Source organism: Taudactylus pleione, unplaced genomic scaffold (assembly GCF_031769625.1).
Source record: "Taudactylus pleione unplaced genomic scaffold, aTauple2 ptg000095l, whole genome shotgun sequence".
NCBI classification, from domain to species: domain Eukaryota; kingdom Metazoa; phylum Chordata; class Amphibia; order Anura; family Myobatrachidae; genus Taudactylus; species Taudactylus pleione.
In genome coordinates this window covers 32,676,739-32,699,842 of record NW_028284497.1, presented here as the reverse complement: position 1 = coordinate 32,699,842, position 23,104 = coordinate 32,676,739, and the positions used below count along the sequence as shown (strand labels likewise).

At 40.5% G+C, this 23,104-nt stretch overlaps 1 protein-coding gene across 3 annotated transcripts in view; it reads left to right on the top strand.

Moving 5' to 3' along the window:
• NTRK2 (neurotrophic receptor tyrosine kinase 2) overlaps positions 1-23,104 on the top strand; it is a 334,844-nt gene that overhangs the window by 282,721 nt on the left and 29,019 nt on the right. For all 3 annotated transcript variants that reach the window (XM_088470100.1, XM_088470098.1, XM_088470099.1), the window contains one exon: positions 9,030-9,264. In XM_088470100.1, the coding sequence (XP_088326226.1) occupies positions 9,030-9,264 (235 nt within the window). The remainder of the gene's footprint in view (positions 1-9,029; positions 9,265-23,104) is intronic.

Here is a 23,104-nt window from a genome sequence, read left to right as displayed (position 1 = left end):
ATGAGGCACATAGCCTGTAGGTACCAATCCATGACTTCACATCTCAGCTTGCAGGCCTGATGCTCTCTTTTTACATATTAACACATCATCCACATAAATGAAACATGTCTAGAACTATTGTGTTCTTACTATATACATAGGGAGTGTTAGAGGAAAGGAGAGGTATTGGTTAGAGGAAGAACAAAGAATTCAAGCTGTGGTTTATCTCATAACAAGATCAGCGACGTATGTTCAGGATTTGCAGATCACATGCTGCAGATAAGTCTTGCTGAAGCATTCAGAATGGACTGTAGATGGAAATGATGGGTGAGGAAACAGTAAGTCAGGAGGAATTTGTTTGGTTTTGTGTGCTTACGCGCAGAAAATGCAGCGACGGGAGCTGCGTATGGTATAAAGAGGTAACCCATACCTCCCAACATGACCCTCTCCAGGAGGGACACAATGCTCTGGTCCTGGACTTCCCTGGTAATTTATGATTGGTGGTGGCTCCAGAGGTGGGGCTGCAGTACAGTCCAAAATTCAAATAGGGGAGTCACACCAACGGCCAGTGAGTCCCAGCCAGTGATGTTTGGCAGCGTGTGAAATGACAGTTGGTGTATGTCCCCTATTTGAATTTTGAACTGTGCTGCAGCCCCACCTCTTACCAGGGAAGTCCAGGACCAGAGCATTGTGTCCCTCCTGGAGAGGGTCATGTTGGGAGGTATGGTAACCAACCTCTCTAATCAAAAGTATATATATATACAGTATATAACAGAGATACCTTGCACTCAACCTTATGAGTATAGATAATAACAATGTGATTGTGTGTGTGATAATGGGCCAATAATGTTAGGACAACAGTACGTAAAAATAATATGCAATTTATTTAAATTAAAATACACAAATATCACAACTGGATATAGGATTGAAGTATTAGGTGATTGTGATTAATTACAGTGGCCGGTAAATGACTATGGCCCCCATTGATTAACGAGTTTTATCACCAAAAGAAGTGATAAATGTCACTGTGTATGATAATGGTGCTCCAGCCAATCACCTCCCAACTGTCATTTTTCTAACAGATGACAGTTGGGAGCTGATTGGCTGGAGCACCATTATCATACACAGTGACATTTATCACTTGTTTTGGTGATAAAACTGATTAATAAATGAGGCCCTATATATGAAGACCCCCTATAAACACACAGACTGGCACAAGAACTGACTACAGAGGGTGGGAGTGTGCGTGTGATGGTATTGAACAGACAGAGACAAAAGTGTCTTGGGGAGAAGGAGGGAGGGATGGAGGAGAGATATAGGGCAGGTCTCTGATGCTCCTGTGCGCGTTTTAAGGGGCATATGTATCAAAGCTTGATGTAAGATAAAATTGTGAAATATAAATCACCAACCAATCAGCTCCAAACTATCATTTCTTAAACACAGCCTGCAAAATGTAAGCTAGAAGCTGATTTGTTGGTGATATCTATATCTCACAATTTTATCTCACATCAAGCTTTGATACATATGCCCCTAAATGTCAATATTGCAGCAGAAATTGTTGGGAGAATGGCGTCTGCTATAGTTTTTCATTTTTGCTTGTGCCGTCTGTCATACTTATAGGTGGGGTACTGGGGCCAGCGGTAACACAGCAGTGGTTTACAAATTAATTAATACTCTTGAATGCGATGTCTGGTGTGATCACCCATAATATCGAAGAATGCTGTCCATGGTAAACACAAAGAGAACAGGGCCCATGGGTACTCACCCTACCTGACCGGACGGGTGGTTGTAGATATGCAGTCAGGGTCCATGCCTGCTTCCGGCTTGTGTGCAGTGTGTGGATCGCGGCTGCTCTAACCTCTAACTCCTCCGTGCAAAGTATCTCTTTATATAAATAGTCAGGAGGAATTGCAGTAGTCAAGATGGAAATGACGGGAGAATGATCAAGGGTTTTGGTAAAGTCCTGAGCAAGGAAGGGTCAGATTAGGAGGGGAAATATGAGGAGCTCTGTTTTGGACATTTTGGGGCAGAGCCAATTAGCCCCAGGCTATGTTGTACCTTCTCATCCCTGGGTAAAGTACCCAGAGCCATTCCACTAGAGACCTGCGGAAGCTTCCCCAATGGCTTCCTAACTGATCCGCTGATAGCCCAGAGGCAGATTATTTCTGCTAATAGCATTGGAGGGTGTGAGCAGAGATAATCTTAACTGCTCCATTGGCGCTGCTCGCGGGTTGATAGCAAGGGGTATATTTACTAAGGTGAGAGTTTTTAGAAATGTAGATGTTGCCCAAAGCAACCAATCAGATTCTACTTAACATTTAACTAGCACCTTCTAGAAGATAAAAGCTAGAATCGTGTTGGTTGTTATGGGCAACATCTCCAATTCTAAAAACTCTCACTTTAGTAAATTTACCCCAAGTCTCTAATTTAATAGAGAGAAGGGACCGCGTTATCTGTGGCTAATTGAATATGCCTCACTCACGTTGACGTAGCATTTGAACATCCATATTAAAATACCAAAAGGCAGTTGGACACACAAATAGGAAAGAAGTAGAGGCCATCGAAGAAATGTGGATTTGAATGTCGTCTGCATAGATGTGGTAGCAGAGGAGCGTATGAGATCGATGAGATCGCAGAGGAAAAGGTGTAAATAGAAATCAAGAGGCCAAGAACTGAGCCTTGAGGGACACCAACAGATAGAGGAAGAGGAGGAAAGCAAAACTTGCAGTGACCCTGAAATTCGACCCTGAAAAATCAATTAGTTTATCATTGCCTTAGCCTGGCTGTTTCTTCAATGCCATTCTTCAGAATTGCATTGTAATCTTTCTAAGCAGAGTACTTTCCACAGATCATCTTTGCATAAAAGCATTTCAAATTTAAACTTTCACAGCTGGTAATGACTGGCAGACATTTTGCCTAGTGTTCATCTTTTTCCTGTCTTTCCATTAGATTACAATCATGCAATTATGGGGCCCATAAACGATTAGAATGCTGTTCCACACATTTTGTGAACAAGACCTAGACTTTATTTAATGAACAAAGAAAAACTATCACAGTATGATTTGTCTGTAACTCATCCACACTGAGGACCAACATGGAGAATAACACAGGGACAAGATGAATGGTCACAGTTACCACATTGAACTCAACTTGGGAGAGATGTATTAAGCCTTGGAGAGTGATAAAGTGGAGAGAGATAAACTACCAACCAATCAGCTCTTACCTGTCACTTTACAGGCTGTGTTTAAGAAATGGCAGAAATGGCTTACTTTTTTTGGTACTTTATAAGTCTCCACTTTATCACTCTCCAAGGTTTAATACATCTCCCCCTTTGTCTTTTGTGAAATCTCTCTGTGCATGGTCAGAAAGCAGATGCCCGCATATACACTTATTCCCACTCACCTGGAGATGTCACCACGCGATCTTATAGTATAGTAGAATGGTGTTCATGCAGCTGCAAAACACATGCAGGCCAAGACACAGACACATATACACCTGAGAAAGCTGTATTATTTGTGAATGACTTGGACAGTTGCAATTATCAAATGATGATGTTGGTCGCCAACACAGGCGAATTGCTTGTGATTGTATGGTTGCGAATGCACCACTGACACTGATATATCCTTTCTTTGTAGCTCAGGCATACTGTATATTACTCTTTTGTGTGCTTTCTTTACCAACTTTTTAATAGTTACTTTGTACACGAGACAGAGAGGTGTCTCTGCTGTATTAGAGAGTTTTTGTGAAGTTTTATTGATATCTATCATTTGCATCTTGCAATAAAACCAATTGATAAAATATAAGCATTGCAGATGTCTGTTACACTGGTTGGCGGAAGTGACATTATGCCAACCAATTTTTTGTTCAGGAAGTTATCCGGCAGCCATTTTAGTTTGTATGCTCATAGATGTTTAACAGCACTTCGGTGTCTGTCGTGTTTCACGCACACCCCTATCTACATGGTGTCAGAAGATTGGCTGTCACGACCCAGGGTCTCTGACGCATAGAACCGCTGTTTTTTTATGACAACTTTGCAGATGTTTGGCTCAAGTTCTGGAAAGAATGGCGAGTGTTCTGCTAAGCGGGGATCTCTGACATAATGAAATGATGCAGGTTTATGCTTTGTTACACCTCACTTGAGCTAAGGCATTTGTCAAAGCTGATACATTTGTCGATTTAGAGGGGGAGGATAACATAGAGCCTGTGACCCTAATAAGAAAGTTTGATGAGATCTGCTTACCTGTAAAAAAAAATGTCATCACGGACAGGCATGCTTAACACACTTGTGCAAAGCCCCACTGAAAGCAATCAGTCTCATGTTGCCAAGACCAAACTGCTCGCTAAGAAATGTCAATATGGTGTCATCACAAATGAGCTCATTACAGACAAGATTATATCTGGCATGAAAAATGAAGCAACACACACCCAATAGCTGTATAAAAAAAAAATAATACTTGAGACTGCCTTAAATATTTGCAGGCTAAGAGAACAGTCTAATAAAAGCACCCAGGAGTTTAAATGAGAAACTGATAAGTGATATCCAGCATCACTCCCAGCAATTGGTATGCCATGTGAATTGTCATAACCACCATTCCTATGAGCCTCTTAAATGTCCTGCATTTAACAAATGCTGTAATGCTTGTGGCAAACTTAACCACCATGTAAGATGGTGCAAGTCCAAGTCTAACAATGAGGATAGCCAAATGCACACAGCACAGCCAAGCAGTCTGTTACACATAGTAAACACTGTAAAGACAGTGCCAGACACCACACCAGTCACAGGCTTCTACTATGTAAGCATTGACCTCTGAACAGAGAAAGGTGAGCTATTTTCTATCCTCACAGACAAACACCCGCAACACCATCAAAATCAATACTGGTGCCAGATACAATGTAATGTCGACAGATCTCTTCCTACGAATTAATCCACAAGTACGTAGTGGTCACTATCACTTTGTGAACTTAATTGCCTACAGCAATCGAGTAATCAAGACTGTAGGCGTTGCCACATTTAACCGCATCACTGCACTGGCGTTGCCACATTTAATTGCATCAGTGCAATTTCACATAGTGGACAGTGACCTCAAGCAGCTCCTAGGCTTACCAGATAGCGTGAAACTAGGACTGATCACATTAGGTACTGATGTGCATGTCATCCAACATGAAATTCCTGAAAGCAGAGACTTTGCAGATCACTTTGACTGCAGTACCATTGGGAGATTACCTGTGACATATAATATGCTTTTGGATGAATCTGTCATGTCTACAGTATGTGCTCCCAGGCATATACCACTTGCCATGAAAGAAAAGGTCAATACAAGCTCAATCACATGACAGCATTTCTGTGGAAACCACCCCATGGGTATCAGCTGTGGTAGCTGCAATAAAAAACAAATGGTTCTGTGCACAGCTGCATTAAACCTGATCATCTGAATAAGGCCCTTGTGAGACCACACCACCCTTTTAAGACTGTGGAGCAAGTAATTTCTAATAAGCCTAATGCCAGTCTTAACACTTGATGCCAATCTTGGATTTTGGCAAATCTTTTCAATAAAGAATCATCGCTGTTGACTTAATTTATGCAACAGTGAGTTTGTGTGTCTTTCTCAGAATGCCATATGGCAGAGGTTCCCAAACGCGGTCCTCAAAGCTCCCCAACAGTTCCGGTTTTAGAAATATCCATGGTTGAGCACAGGTGATTTAATTAGTACCTCAGTCAATTTGATTTAACCATCTGTGCTCAACCATGGATATCTCTAAAACTTGAACTGTTGGGGAGCCTTGAGGACCGTGTTTGGGAACCTCTGCCATATGGTATGTGCACTGGCAGTGATGTTTTTCATTGGTGTATGGAACACCTCTTCCAGGGATACCATTGTAGAATCATCATGGATTTCACAGATTATCCATCAATATGAATTTGAATCCTGATAAATGGCAATTGCCAGGATTCAAATGTGAGTCCTTATGTGAGTCTTCTACTCACTTTCCATGGTGTCAAAGCTGACCCAGCCAAAGCTATGACTATTCAGCAAATGCCCACTGCCACAGACAAACTCAGCCTGCAATGATTTCTAGGCATGACCAACTATAGTACATATCTAATTTCTTGTCTCACTACAGTGATGTAACTGCTCTACTTCAACAGCTTCTCCATTTGGACATGAGCAGTGATGATGACCATGATTCTGCAGTCTCCTGTCTGAAGTTTATTTTGACCAGCATTCCTGTCTTTTAGTACTTTGATGTACACTTTCATCCTCCATGACCCTCAAAGGGACTTAAACTAGATATAAAAACAAGCTGTTGGCACTGGTATTCTCCTGCAAGAATATCTCACATTTCTCGGGTGCGCACATTCGTCTGAAGTATGCGTGTTTCATTAATTAATTTATGGTTGGACTGTGAGTGTCGAAATCATCCATCAGCCCCTGATCACCATTCTGCTTAAGCCATTAAACCCTACTGTACATCTGAATTTATACAATGCTTCATGCTAAAGCTTCAACGATGTTACCTGGATGTGGTCTACAAGCAATGCAAACACTTACATGTGACTGATGTTCACTTACCTCACTTGGAGGCTCCATATGATGGTGACGGTCTTGATGTCATGGAGTTTGATGTCGTATCCTCCAGGTGTCTGGAAGAACTTTGGGAGGCCACACTCGACCTGTGTCAGAATGTGGCTCAGACTGTTCTCAACAGATGGCCTTCCTTTTCTAGAGAGTTACCTCTGATGGCATCCTCCTGTTTAGTCAGTGGTTTGTCATCCCTCATGCCCTCGAAGGTGTCCATGTCCAGCAGGGCACTCAGACTGTGAAGCTACAAAACACAGGGCCAAGGATGCTTTGTTCTGACCCTCTATGTTCAGTGATATTGAGTGTGTTATTGCTGCTTTCTGATCGCTGTAACTCCCTCTTTGCGTACCAAACCAAAGAACTTTTTACTCTTCATAATTTGCCAGACCTTCCTTGGTCCATAGTTGCCGCTGATCACATTGAGTGGAGGGGGATAGAGCACTTGGTGTTAGTGGATTCCTATTATGGATGGTGTGAAATGTATTGCATAGTATACCCCAGCAACTCTTTACAGACAATGCCATGCAGTTCATGAGCAATACGTTTCAAAGTGTCTTTGGTCTTCAGTATGGATCGAAATAGCGATCGCAGCTGCATAATCGCACGCAATGCAGCTGCAAAAATATGCTAATACCTGCCACAGCTCAGCCAGCATAAAGACACCCACTACTGCTTTCTCACATTCATGATAAATCGCAGTCCTGCGTATACATCGGTGACATCGAAACACATCAGCCCCTCACACACAATTACAGCAGGTCTGACCAGCCACAGAAATTGCAAGCCTCGTCGCACGCAGTGAATACTCAAGCTGCGTATGCAATCGTAGTGGCTAATTTATGCACTCCCATGCAACGGCGTTCAAACTGACGGTGCATATGCATGCACAGTGTTGAACAATCGTCTGATTTGGGTACGTAGTTGCAATTGCGTACGGTGCTGAATCAGACCCTTTATCAGTAAACATGATTTCTATTGTATTCAGTCAATTCTCTGAGACACTCTCACTTCTCTTATCTCAGTTGTGCCCTCTTCCAATTAGAATGTAAGTTCTCTCCTGAGCAGGAGCCACTCTGCCCTTTGTTTTCATGTCTGCATTTATTGCTTTTACCTTGCATGTCCCTATTTTAGGTATGTCCTTTTATCCCCACTATATGACGCTGCAGATCACTTTAGAGTCTGACAAATTAATAATTATAATAATATTGCATTTTAAATACTTATAAGACATAAATGATTTGGCTACATACAGACTTTTTCAGCTTTTAAAAAATGCCGCAGGCTTTTATTCTTCATGCCGCCATTGTCCAGGAGATTGGAAAACAAAGCATTGCTCATTTTTTTTTACTCCTATATGCGATGATATATAACATAAAACACTTATAAGGTATTTTAGGAGCGTGTCAGAAATGTTAAGGTACTTTATGTATGTTGCAACAAAAATCTATCTGGATATAGCCTAAAAATGCTGAGAATACTTATACAGTATATTTAGCAAATAGAACACGTTTATAGCCAGTGTAATAAATATTGACAAGGATAAAATCCAGACGGAGTACTATAATTAATGTAAAATATAATTAAAACAAAATAATATTATTCCTCCTAATACACTATTTTATTTGTGATTGCTTCAAACATATCACACAGTGCTTCGAACTGCAGCTGAAAATAACCCATGCAGTCTGACAGTTTGTTAACCTGTAGTGCCCCCAGAGGCTGTTTCAGGAAATGTCTTTAAGACCTTAATGAATTTTGAGATCAGCGTTTCCTGCTGCACAGCTTCATGTTTCAGACATCAGACCACATGTTGAAGGTCAAATGCAATGTCTGAGCACAGAGTTCACTGTAGGGAGAATGGTTCGGGGGAGTATAGAAAGCACAAGTAAAATTGTTGTGGCTTTCCACAGCTGCACCCTGTGGGAGACTTTGATTTCATGAGGGAAGGACGGATACTGCGATAAGAAATGTGGATTGTCATTTCAAATAACATACACAAGTTGAGTTATTAAGCATCTTCCCCAGATTGTACACAGATTGTGGTCATTTATGCATTTTAGAATTGTTCTTGGATTATTATACAATTAACTACTGATTTCATGATAGATAGCCACCATTACCCCCTTTTTGTGGTAAATGTTTTTATGTGCTGTTTTATTTTTAAAAAAATTTCAAGTGAAATGTACATGATGTACCTTCTAGTCATTTATTGTAAAGATTCATATTAATTACGTAGCATACAAAAATGTTGGAACATTGTGTTCCTTTTCTCCTTTAAATTATGATAAATTGTGACAAATAATGCAATTTTTGCATATTATCAACCTGCATTGATGTGAATGTGGTGATGGGACATGGATGTATATGTGACGTAAAAAAATATTTCCAGATTTAGATAAGTGTTTATTTTTATACTTTTTTTTCCTAAATTATTTTTAAAATGCTTCTGCTATATATATATATTTATAGGGCCCATGGACCAGATGCTGTGCTGATGGCAGAAGGGAACCGTCCTGCTGAACTTACTCAGTCCCAGATGCTTTACATAGCTCAGCAGATTGCAGCAGGTATGGTGTACTTGGCCTCCCAGCACTTTGTCCATCGAGATCTGGCAACGAGGAACTGTCTGGTTGGAGAAAATCTCCTAGTGAAGATTGGAGACTTTGGAATGTCTAGAGATGTATACAGTACTGATTACTATAGGGTAAGTGGCTTGTCACAATCATTAGCGCAAAAATGGGATATTGAAGCATCTTTCATGTCCACATTAATTACTTCCCGGAGATGTTTGCAATCGGAATCTATATTGAAAATGCAGCAGAGATGAGATCATGAAATACTTTCTCTGAGAATTGTGGTATTGCACCATTTCCTACCACCAGTTCAGGCAGACGTAATGCTTTTTATAAATACCTGAGATTTGTCAATGTTACTTTTTGCATTTTTTTTTCTTCTTGGTAATGTTACATCTGGTGCTCTCAATTATAAAAACATGTTTTGTGATATTCCAATGCATTCATTATAATAAATAGATCACATTTAGGGGTCTGTTTATTAAATTAATTTATTAATGAATTTAATAAATTCTCTGATACCATCTGCTTTGCAAGAAACAGCGCACAGTAGCCATCATCATAGTTTTCTATATTCTGCAATTGGGGCAGTCCTTACGATTTCTGCAGTGGGCTGGAGTGACCAAGATATCCATCGCAGCTCTTTCACCGAGCACATGAGCAGTTTTGTGGCCGGGTTCGATCATAGACATAGTACTGTATAAGCTATCACTTTATGTCTTACTCATCACTATGACAAGCTACTTTTGACGCCCGTGTGCTGGTGACTGCACATTGTTAAATAGTACAAAATCCTTATTGCTACAATATACAGGTGTAAGGAATGTTACTCTATGGACTGTGCAGCAATTTTTAATAAATAAGGAAATTAGATAAAATAGTGTAGTTATACCTGTAGCTCATATAGATGCAGCTCAATGTCTAGTAACAATCCTTATAGTTGCTGTAGCCAATGTTGCAGTTTTATCAGTAGGTAGTGACTAGCTGCACAGTTCAGGAGAAATAATTCTCAGTGTTGCTTTGGCTCATTAGAGGAACATAATTATTTTGCATATCAACTATATCTAAACTGACAACTTCCTACCTACTGTACTATTTCTTCATTCTTCCTTTTATCTCTCCTTGGCTACTTTAGTGCCTGTACTATAGGCAGAGATGTTACAGAGAATGTTTATTCACCCAGATGAGTTCCTGCCACAGTGTAACTTACAGTCCAAAAACATGCACACTTACATTAACCTACCTGTATGTTATTTAACTCCCCTTTTACTTTCTTTTGTGCCCTTCTATCTACTACTTCAAATGCTATTTTCTATACCTTTGTCTTACTATCTTCTTGCTTTTGTTTCCCTAATACCCCTCCTTCTCCATCTCCTTAACTTTCTCTTCCTGCCTTTATATTTGTTGTATCCCTAATACCCCTCCTTCTCCATCTCCTTACCTTTCTCTTCCTCCCTTCTTACTTGTTGTATCCCTAATAGTCCTCCTTCACCATCTCCTTACCTTCCTCTTCCTGCCTTCTTACTTGTTGTATCCCTAATAGTCCTCCTTCACCATCTCCTTACCTTCCTCTTCCTCCCTTCTTACTTGTTGTATCCCTAGTAGTCCTCCTTCACCATATCCTTACCTTCCTCTTCCTGCCTTCTTACTTGTTGTATCCCTAATAGTCCTCCTTCACCATCTCCTTACCTTCCTCTTCCTGCCTTCTTACTTGCTGTATCCCTAATAGTCCTCCTTCACCGTCTCCTTACTTGTTGTATCCCTAATAGTCCTCCTTCCTCTTCTTCCCTTCTTACTTGTTGTATCCCTAATAATCCTCCTTCTCCATCTCCTTAACTTCCTCTTCCTCCCTTCTTACTTGTTGTGTCCCTAATAGTCCTCCTTCACCATCTCCTTACCTTTCTCTTCCTGCCTTCTTACTTGTTGTATCCCTAATAGTCCTCCTTCACCATCTCCTTACCTTCCTCTTCCTGCCTTCTTACTTGTTGTATCCCTAATAGTCCTCCTTCACCGTCTCCTTACTTGTTGTATCCCTAATAGTCCTCCTTCCTCTTCCTCCCTTCTTACTTGTTGTATCCCTAATAGTCCTCCTTCCTCTTCCTCCCTTCTTACTTGTTGTATCCCTAATAATCCTCCGTCTCCATCTCCTTACCTTCCTCTTCCTCCCTTCTTACTTGTTGTATCCCTAATAGTCCTCCTTAACCATCTTCTTACCTTCCTCTTCCTCCCTTCTTACTTGTGGTATCCCTAATAATCCTCCGTCTCCATCTCCTTACCTTCCTCTTCCTCCCTTCTTACTTGTGGTATCCATACTTACCCTCCTTCATCTCCTTACCTTACCTTACTCTTCCTTCCTTCTAACTTGTTTTTTCACTAATTACCATCCTCCATCTCCTTACCTTCCTCTTCCTCCCTTCTTACTTGTGATATCCATACTTACCTTCCTTCATCTTCTTACCTTACTCTTCCTTCCTTCTAACTTGTTTTTTCACTAATTACCCTCCTTCTCCATCTCCTTACCTCCTCCTTTATTCATGCTCATTCTTCCCCTCTTCACTTTCGGTTTCCTCTCCTCACATTCATCTCTTCTCTCTCCTCTTCTACTCCTTACCTTCTACTTCCTCTATTCTCATGCTTCTTTGTCCTATCCATTTTCTTTCTCTTTCCTCTTCGTTTTAAGTTTTCTTAGTGCACTCCTTCCCTCCTTTTACATTCTCCATTTATTTGTGTTTCTTATAATATTATCCTTGTTTTTTTTTCTGTCCCATTTGTCTCTACTCTTTTCTTATATCCATTCATTTCTGTTTCTCAGATAATATCTAAAATAGTAAAGTGCTACATAATCAAAGCTTCTATATGATATTTCATGGCCCTTACAGTAACATTTATCAGAATTTTATTACTGTTTGCATTTAACATTAAATGGAATACGGATAGATTTTATAAATACAACTGCCCATGTAAAAGCACCCCACTGAGTGGAACATAATGGTGCAACCTGCACTTCAACACAGCTGTGATAATAACATGTTAACAATAAAGAAGACAATCTGCATATAATTTGCATACAAAGCAGCAGGAAACAGTAGATGAAAATCACTGCAGCAATACTCATCTTGGAAATGCTCTAATACAGGCATGTCAGACTAAAATGACAGTGAGGACATTTGTAGATATGATCATCCCTGCCTCTGCCTGTAAGGGTCAGTTTAGGCTGTGTGCACTTACTTAAAATTGCATCCAGAGCATTAAAGTACTAAGTGACTATGCATATACATATATGCATGCAGTATAGTAAAATATACACATACTCAGAATTATGCCCCCACACTTACAGAATAAACAAGATGCAGTTGTCCACACAGAATTTATATGACATGTCACTAACTACAGTATCAATACAGTGACCAGAATTATCATATCAGTGTATAGTCCATACATATACACTAAAACATATAGAATATAACAATATTAATAGGTATTGAGAACTAAATCCAGAATAATAAAGAAATATCTGTATAGTTCTACAATACTAAATAGAGAGAGATACTATAGGAACAAGCTAAATATTTAATACCTAGAACTGATCTGAAACCAAAGTCTGGAAATCATAAAGGTAGGCAATTATGATGTAAATAGCAGAATTTGGCCAATGAAGACATGTCACTTTTAATGTGAATTACTCTAAACAGCTCAATAAAGAATGTGGGACATGTACATGGAGGTGTTGTATTGATAGGAGAAGGGTTCTAGAACTTTCAGATGAGAGTTAAAAGTGTTTATTCCAACTTTTTACAAACTTGTATAAAAAAAACATTGAAAAAGTACTATTTTCTGGACCCCAATATGCTGGAAAGACTTTCATTACATGAAAATACTTGCTTGCTATAATTTTTCCACTATTAATTAAAAAAAAAAAAGCGCTCAAATCCATTTGACACCTTTTAAACACCTCCAGTACTTTCCTTATGGCCACTAACAGACTTCTATATGTTGTCACTTTTTTGGGGTCCAGTATGGTTTCCTCACTTTTTCATGTCCTTCTCCCAGGTTGCAGTTTGTAGAAAAGTTGCACACCCTCGCCACGGGTACTGCGAATTAGCATTCTAATTGGATCTCACATTTCTCGGGTGTGCACATTCATGTGATGTATGTGAGCTTCATGAAACAAACACGCTGTCACAAACTCGCTCCTAATTGGATTGAGCACCTTGAATATTATATTGAGTGCTGAAGAGGAGTGAGAGAGGTGGGGCAGAGTGGTTCCTGGTGGGCACCTGGGACAGGGGTATGTGGGATAGGTTCTATGTCTCTACAGTTGCCACTAAGAGCCCTGAGGGGGAACAGCGCCTCCCCTCAGCTCTAGTGCGCAACTGCTGAGACAGAATTTAAGGGCATTATATAATAAATATTCAAAAGTGCGCATTGTCATTAGTAAATATTGGTTAATAAGTACTAAAGATAAGTTCATAAAAAAGATATACCAGTTCATTTCTATAATTAGCTTTTAGAAATAAAAACCTTTGCAATTATATTATTTTGACTATGATAATCATAAGACCTCCATAGGTTTATTGTTAATTAACCACTTAAATCATCCTTATCTTAACTTAGCACTAAACTTAATAATAAAGACACGGACACAATCACAGCTTGGCTACAAAAAGTCACAGCGTTTATTTATCAATTCAATTAATTAACTTAACTGAGGTAGCTAAGAGACGCTGCAAACTCAATTCCAGCTTTCTAGATGCGAAACAACTCGGGGGACGACTGAAACATCCCCCCTATAGACGCACTTACGATGCAAAGGACTCACCTCCCTTCTGGGCATAGAAAGCAGGAAGCGCCCCGACACCCTGGCACAGAGAAGGACAAACTCGCCATGTACATCGAGGGCCAGCACCCTCACAACATTTTCTTGCGCCACATAAAGCCAGTGAGATTCAGCGTTCTCCCGCCAATGCTGCGCCTTCCCTAAATAGAAATAAAAAGTTAATAACAAACCAAAGCAGCAAAGGTTTTGGGCTGGAGGGTGGGCTCCAGAAATGAAAAAGAGGCTGTGCACAGGCCAAACCACACAGATATATATATATATATATATATATTATATATATGTACTGATAAACACACCCTTAATCCGCTCATTGACCAAACAACTCACCAGCTGACACAAACCTAAACTAAACTGCTTCTGCTTAGTAACAAGGCTGTCAAGCCAGCCAATCAGCAAAAACACAGGACTCTTATCTATTCTCAAGCCTATTCAGCTTTCGCCTGCCATATATCTTGCTACTTACTTTGGTTTTATGTAGATGCTACTTCTGCACATTGTGAATAAATTTAGTCAAAATAAACCATTTTGCAAGTCTCATGTTCCTATCCACCTCCTACACCATGTTTCTTTCAGAGACGGCAACATAGATCATCCAATCCTTGTGTTTTTCATTTTTATGTTCTGCAGCCTTATACTTGCTCCTGTGCCTCTGTAAGACAGTATGGTAGATAGCGCTCTGCATGTTGTGAGTGGTAGGTGTAATATAGCCAGTGTTACACGTTACCTGTGTGACTGTAAAGTATAAATGTGAAGACACACAAGAGGCAACATTTTTATCTGCACTAACATATAGTTTAGCAATTTCTAAGTGAAAATGAAGTAGAATCATGTGCAATTATATTGAATTTAGGGACTGATGTCTTCTCTGCAATACTTCTTTGCGTCCACGTTCAGGTTTCCTAGGTTACAAATCCATAGAACAAATGAGCAAGAGACACGCAGGCAGCATTCATTGCAGTGCAGAAATCAGAACTTTCAGTCTCCCATCTGCTGCAGAGATCTTAAAATAATTCAAATTATCTTATCAATATGTCATTATGTCCAACATCTCAGTACTATGCTGTCATTTGCTTGCCACCTAGTTTAATTGCTGTTCAGTCTAGTTCACTAAGTATTTGCACATAAATCTACCAATTTTCTAACTAGGAATGTGTGAATTGTTATGTTGCAGAATTCAATATTCATTTTTTAAATTTTTTTAAAATGTATAGTTGTGACTGAGTTTTATGTACAATATAATTTACAGAATTACAGGTATAAATCAACCTCTGTCTTGATCCAAGGAGTCTGTTGACAGAAAAATACAACTGGATTCTCTCACGCATTAACCCATGAATTGTGTGCATATTTTAGACTCATCTATGTGCTACTACCAAGTTGTTGCCTAGTAGCCAATTAATTCAGGTCTTGAACACTTCATCTACGAACTGCACAAGAGATACTATTCAGAGGTTGCTAGGAAACCTTTTTCTGCAGCAAAAATGTAAAATTGCTTCAAAAGGGTTAATCAAGGAAAGCTACAAAATAGTGTTTGCATGCTTTCAGTTTGTTTTATTTAGACACTTTTTAGCATTTTGTATCAGCAGATATATTTACTTTGCTTAAAGTGAGCATGCTATTGTAATTAGCTGTAGAGACAATGGAGCCTACAGCTTGTCAGTCAAGCTTTCCAGTTCTTTTTAATGGAGCTTTATGGAGTTCTATTGACGAGAATGGATGGACTGAGTTCTCCAATGCCAGGTAAGGGAGTCACTTGGCCAATAGCTGTCTAAACCATGGGCTTGCATTAAAACTGGGCGGTGTTCCAATCCCTTTAATTTAAAGTATCCTACTCTAGAGTCATCAAAGCTTTTATATGAATCGTTACCATGAATTCCAGCACATGTTTGTTGCCAGCACAATGTTAAGCAAACCATATAGGGATACAATCACTAAATTGATTTAAAAAAAAATATATATATATATATATATATATTTTTTTTTTTATTATTTTTTTTTTCTTTTTACTACAGTAACATAATACTTTTTAGTTTGCAAATTTGGGATGTATTCACTGCATACCTGTAGCTAGAATTCTGAATATATGTTTGCAGGTCTAACTATGTGAAATAAGGACCTATCAGCAGCCTAATCAGAATTCTACACAGGTAGTTCATAGCAAAATATTATTTAAATCTATTTTCCATCTGTGATAGTGAGGCGGCAATCCCACATATAATTAAAATATATATATATTTTTTAAAATGGAGTGTCTGCTTGGTTGTTATATGTCATGTGTTTTGGTTGCCATGGAAATTACATGACTAAGCAAACTGTAAATTGTTGTCACAACACAAAGGAAAAACAAAAGTAGCAATGAATCAATGTGTATCCTGAAAGTAGACCAGATGAGATACATCTAAACTTTTAGAGGGGATTGCAGAAGCAAATGATGGCCAAAATTAAAAAATTTATTATTTTGCGGAACTAAATCTAATATTTGTTTTAGATTTCATTTTAATTCCCATATATGGAAATGACCACTATTTTTTTATAAACAAATAAGCATAATAACCATTCATAACAACTTATCTTCAGCATTAAGTGTTGTTTTCCAGTGTGTGGCAATATTGTTTCAACCAGGTAAAGTGAAACTGCATAAACTACAGTATCTTGGATATCTGATTGCGTTCTTTCCCAAGAGGCTCTACAGTCATTGATTTGTGGACAAAGCATTAATAGGCTGTTTAATTAGAACTAGTGTATGATATGTAGAAATGCTGATAGCTTCTTTTTCTGGGCCCTTTAGCCCCTTTCATTATTGAACCGTGTGAAACTAGTCTTAAAACTGTGGTTATCTGTATAGCAAACCACATTGCATTTGTACATATTCAGTAAGCAGATGTATTCAGTCAGCAGATATATATGTAAGAAATGATTATAAAGAACCACAAGTGGTTTGGTTGAGATGCGCTTTTTATATGCTACTATTGATCTGCTAAATAAAGAAAAGCAAATTTAATAAGTGAGTTACAAAAAGAATACTTAGAGTACTCCAGGCAAAGAACAAATTTTGGGCCTGATTCAGACCCACTCGCGAGCGGCTGTCCGCTCGCAAGTGGGTCGATGTTCGCAAGTGGGTCTGCTCGCAAGTGGGTCGCACGACGGAGGGAGCTCCGTCGTGCGCATGCGCCAGACGCGACGAGCGAAGGAAAGTCCTTCGCTCGTTGTGTCCGATCAAAGGGGGCGTGCTGTCAATGTTGGTGGACAGGTTTGAACTTATTTTTGTACACATATTTACATTACATTGACCACAAATAATTTGATTAGGTGCTGGACAACCAACGTGAGGCACCACTGAAAGTGTCCCAAGGCACCCCAGGGTGCCTCGGCGCACAGTTTGGGAACCACTGCTCTAGGGTAAAGGAGCGTGGTAAATAAATTTAATTTTTTAAGCTTTTTTTTAGTATTAATTAATTGAAGATGGGTTATAAGACGTATGTAAACCTTTTTTTTCCCTCTACTTAAGAATTTATTTGTAAACCACATTGGTGGTTCTCTCCTCAGGTACTAGGATCACCAGACTGCTGGGTGAGCTCACTCTGGAGCAGGCCACGTAGAACTGCCCATGTGAGAAGCAGTCTTCCCTCAAGTCAATAGGAATACAGAAAAAGAAAATTCTATTGGGATGCGCTGTCACAAGAGCAGCTGGTGTAGGGATAGTCACACACTGTTAAGTCACACACTATAAAACACACAAAAACCTGCGCTTTAAAGATGGACGGTAACATTTTTTTATAAAAAGCTTAAAAATAAGCATAATATGCCACACATATTAAATGAATAGATAGCCAACACTCTAAGTGTCTAGATTGAAATAAGATGTTAAATTCAATATTAGAGCAATGTCTCTGTTCCTGTGTATTGAAAAAGATGTATAGGACCTAGGACTCTTTCCACTATGTCCAAAGATTTGAGTTTTCAAGCAGCCAAATAGGTTTGATAGGTTTCAAAACAGTCTTTAGCATCCAAATGCAAATAGTTTAGAGCTGTATACATCCACCTGTATTGGTATATTCCCGACGCTGCACTCAGTCATGGAGAGAATGTGGAGGTCCAAAGTATAGTCCAATTGTCACATTTAATATGTGTGGCATATTATGCTTATTTTTAAGCTTTTTATAAATAAATGTTATTTTATTGTTCAAAGATTTACCGTCCATCTTTAAAGCGCTGTTTTTTGTGTGTTCCCTCAAGTCAATCCTTACCACCTTTAGAGACTATCACTGGGACTTGTTGATGGTCATTGTAAAGCAGACCTTATGGGGGAACTGCAGCCACTTGAATTCGAAGGGGTACTCTGATGGTATGAGTGGTATGCATGGTATAAATACCCACTCCCCCCGGTGAACACTGTGGCCTAGATGACATTCCTGTGGAGGGCCTTTACTTGCAGCCTGGTGCCATTGCAGAGTTTGGGTGGGTTAGGATTCCGCAGCAACATCACTGGAACCCCCACTTTGGGGAGAAGCTAGTTGGCTGGAATGCCGGGAGGGTTGAGGATGTTGAGGAACTATACTGGGTAGTGGACTACGTCATCCATTTGCACTACCTAGTCCACAGACTTGTACTCCATTTCTGCCCCTTCGAATGACTGAAGTAGAGTGTCATTAGTTACGGTAGCCATGTTATTCTTGAGGGTCAGAATGGCATACTGGCAAAACCAGTCCATCAATTTTTTGTGGGATATTGGCAATTTGAGGGTATATCCTGGCTGTGAGGTCTGCTGGGTCTTCACTACTGCGCCTAGGCCTACAAGGATGATCTTCTTTCCCTCGGACTTGGGATACTCTCTGTCCCCTATTTTGAGTAGTTTTGAGAATGCCCAGAGGAGACCACGCCCCTCATGTTCTACCTGAGTAAGAGTTTCCAGATGAGGAGCCACAGATATGATGCCTTGACGCATGCCTTAACGTCATCAACTCGAGTTCCCCACAATACTACTGGCAGTCTGCCGGAAGTCTCCAGATAACAGCACGGTAACCAGGGTTGGACTGGCCCACAGGGGTACAGGGGAAATCCCCGGTGGGCCCCACTGCCTGGGGGCCCTACCACTTGCTCTAATGTCAGTTTCAGACTGTGCACTTGAACTATACATTGTTATTCTATTAGAGGGTCAGTTAAATGGTCACTAATGTCTGTCCAATCTTCTGTGGGGGCTGGCCTCATCCCTTATGGTAACTGACCATGCTCCAAAGCATGGGCCCCTACCACTGGATTCCCTCGGTGGGACCTTCATGCTCCAGTCCAACACTGATGGTAACACCCCCCATCACTCAATAGTTTTCCCTGATGTCTTTGAGGGTGCTCAGTTCCTCAAAACCCTCCTTGTGCGCCATGGTATTCTCATCCCAGACAATTAGCTTACAGCCCCGCAGCACTTTGGTCATGTTGCTTTTTTATCACCCAATCTCTTCCGTTGAAAGGAAACATTTTACCCTTTTTCAGCCCCTCAGGAGTTGAATTTTGAAAAATCTCTGCTTAGTGGGTGCTTAGGTCATGGAAGGAATATATACTCCTTGAATTTCATGTTTCTAGGTCCAAGGGTTTAGGCTGGGCGTTGATGAGTCAGGACACTTGCTTATATATATGTATGAGCAGCCTGGAGTTTAGAGTATTGCTGGGCATTAGTGCACCAGGTGTGATAGCGGTAAATACACCTGTGGATGGAAGCACTATTGCCTCCTACTATAGCAGTGGTGATACAGTGTATTTAGAGTGTTCAGTAAGGGCTCTGTATGGCTCTGAGGCTGGTGAGTCTGCTGGGTTCATCTCTTTTTATGGAATGCCAGAGAGGAAATACACAGTTGAGATGCCACGCATGAGCAGTTGAGCATGTCAGAGGTCAGGCCGCACTGGCTGAGCTCTGGCAGGTCCTAGTAACCGCCGAATTGGCTTACTTTGCAAAGTACTGTATAGGAGGCAGCACAGGAGCGCATTCTTTCCAACAGAACAATTCCTGGATATGATGATTTTGTGTATATCAAATATGCTTTAATATATCATCTGTTGTATTTATAGGTTGCGCAGTGTGCATCGCATCTCCAGGTATTGCTTATCCTGCCCTTCATAGTCTATGTAGTGTGCCCATGATGGCTATCTCACCTGGTACTTTTATTTGGGTAGGATGAACAGTGTGTGGATCTAATGATTCTGTGGGTATCAACTTGTTTGTGTATTGTATGTCATATTGAAATATTGGGGGGAATTACATTAGGTGAGATTATCTCACACCTGCGAGTTAGTGCGGCTATATACTGTAGCTCTGGACACACAGATTTTTGTTCAAAGCCCTATAGGGTCTGCATGAGCTGCATTTGTGTAATCACACAAACTTTAGGTCTGCAATTGCACGTCTGTGCTTTTGCTTTCTGAGCATGTGCAGACAAAATCATGCAGATACTGTACACGGCACAAACTGTAGTAGAGCACACTCTGGGGAAGATGTAAGAAGAGGTGGTAAGTGTCACATGCACTATAACTATAACTATAACCATCACTATTTTACACTTCTAACGAACGTTGGTATGTGTTTAAGCAGATAATGTTGAGAAAAAAATAACTTTTCTCTACGTTATCTGCAAACATCTAACGATTTTGCCTCTCTCATACTAAAATTACTCAGATGTGAATAAAAAACTATAAGCACTTCTTTGGCTTATCATTTTTTCACATATTGGCAGGATTACCTGCAGGTATGTGTGTTAACCTGTAGAGGCATCCCAGGGGGCCTGGCTGCACGTGAGATCTCGCAATGTTTTTGAGATCTTGCACATGCACTGTGGGGCCAGCCAGGTGGGTCTTGCAGGGATCTCTGGAGGGGGGAGTTTTCTCTCCCCATCTGTGGGAACTGAGGCCCTCATTCAGAGCCGCTCGTTAGCGGCAGTACGCTCGTTCCGAGCGATGTTTGCACATCTGCGCATGCGTACGCTTTTTAGTACGCATGCGCGAACCAGTCAGTGCGGCCGAAAATCCTTTGTACGCTATATAGCGAGTGCCTGCTATTTTGAGTGACAGAATGAGGCGTATGTGGGTGGTAACAGGGGAAGGTGTTTGAAAATGGGGAGTGGAGATCCGAACGCAGGCGTGCTTAAAGGTCAAAACGGGCGTTTTATGGGTGTGTATATTTAAAACAGCAGCGTCATTGACCACGTCACTGGGTTATTTTATAGCCAGAACTGCACGCAAATTTGTGGTAGCAAACACCAACCACAAGAATAGCGAGCAGTTCATACGCTGGTCGATGTACTCGATTAATCTAATAAACAGCAGACATGACGTAGGATGCGTGCGGCCAGGGGGCGTTTTTAACAAATAAACGAGCGTATGTTTTGCTCGCTCGTTCAGACTTAGAGGTGTGAACAGACTGCAATGTGCGTACGGATCATTTGAATAGCCACCCCTTGTTTTTAAACGAACGACCGCAAATAGCGAACGGCTCTGAATGAGGGCCTGAGATCTTAATACATCTCTGCGCTATTGCTTCCTGGTACGTCTCGATAAGAGACGAAGCAGGAAGAGCTATAGTGCCATGATAAGTGCAGCTATAGCACATCTCCCCCGCTGCATCAGCCCCACAACATGCAAGCAACATGATAAATCACACAGAAAAAGGTCTTGTGATGGTTTTCCAATGGACCTCCAGAACAACCCTGTGGTGACAGTTCTCAGTACTATTCTGTCATTTTCCACTGACTTCCTATTTCTGTAGCTGTTTAATATTTTTGAGAAGATGATTATGTGGTAGGTAGCTTACAGAGCTATTCTATAGTACGGCCATCTCTAACTGCCACCAATGCTCCCCCCATGTGAGAGAGCAGCCTTGGTTTACGCCTTAAGACACAGTACTTTAAAAATGCCGTTATGACAAGATTCGCCGGTAATTGTGTTATCAAGCCCCTGGACTGACCATTTACTGGGAAATAAAGTACAGTGTGTCATTGTATTGAGAATATATGCACCAACAAAATGGACCTAGGAGCAGTCCCGATTAGATTATATAATTTTAATTGGGTTCTCCACGAATAAAGTGCAACGCCAGATTTATGGTCTGAGTCGGGCACAGTTGAGCAATTTTTTTCTACTGCTCATCTAAGACTCGTCTAAGTCGCTCTACGCACAGAGTCACAGCTGTAATTGAGTCGCACAGTTCCTAAATCATCTTGAAAATGTATTGAACATTCTTGGGCAGTGGCTGGGAGGTGACAGGAATGTGGTAAAGTGGAGGCATGGAGATGGTCCATCTAATGGGTGTGTTATGGGAGTGTTTCAGGTGTGTCAATGAAACGGTTGCGAACTCAGAATCGCAATCACTCACAATGGAGGCCATACTCTGACGGAGAATCTGCATGGGGCTGGTGCAAATTTCGATGATGTGTCCGTTGGTTGCACCAAGCGGCATTTGATCATCTAACTACGCTCAGAGTGGGCATCTCAGTCCTTGCATATGCAGATGCACGGCTGTACACCAGGTAGGGGCTTGTATCGGTATTTGTCGTAGAATCAATACCGGCAAACAACACACCAACACTGCAACGTCCAACTCAGAATAAGGCCTTTAGACTATGAAATATGGTTATAATATTTTAATATGAACACAACACCTTGGTGATCTACCATTTTGCAGGATGGAAACGCAAATAGCGGGGATGGTCCTATATTAAAAACAAACATAGCATTAACCATGAAAAATAGATCTGGCATCCTGTGATGTACACTAAATTGATAGTTTAATAATTGATTAGGTGAGATGACGCTTCCGTTGCGGGAAGGTACCGTAGTAACAGTTATTTACCATTAATACTAATGCATTATTACAGAGTAACTTGTCTGCAGGTTTACTCTGTACTAATAAAGCAATATTTTAAAACAATAACCTCAGCCTGTTAACATTATATTCTAAAATAATGCTTTTTTTTGCTCTGTTCTGCTATTTTAATTTAACCCCTTTTAAGTATAAGCATTTTCCAGCCAAAGGGTTAACCTGGGAGCTCCAGAGCTTAGAGCGGTTGTTGATTGTATAAGTCCTGCGCATTCCAGGGCTCAGTTTCCATGGCAGCCGACCTGCTCTGCTTGAAATAGGCAATTCAGAACAA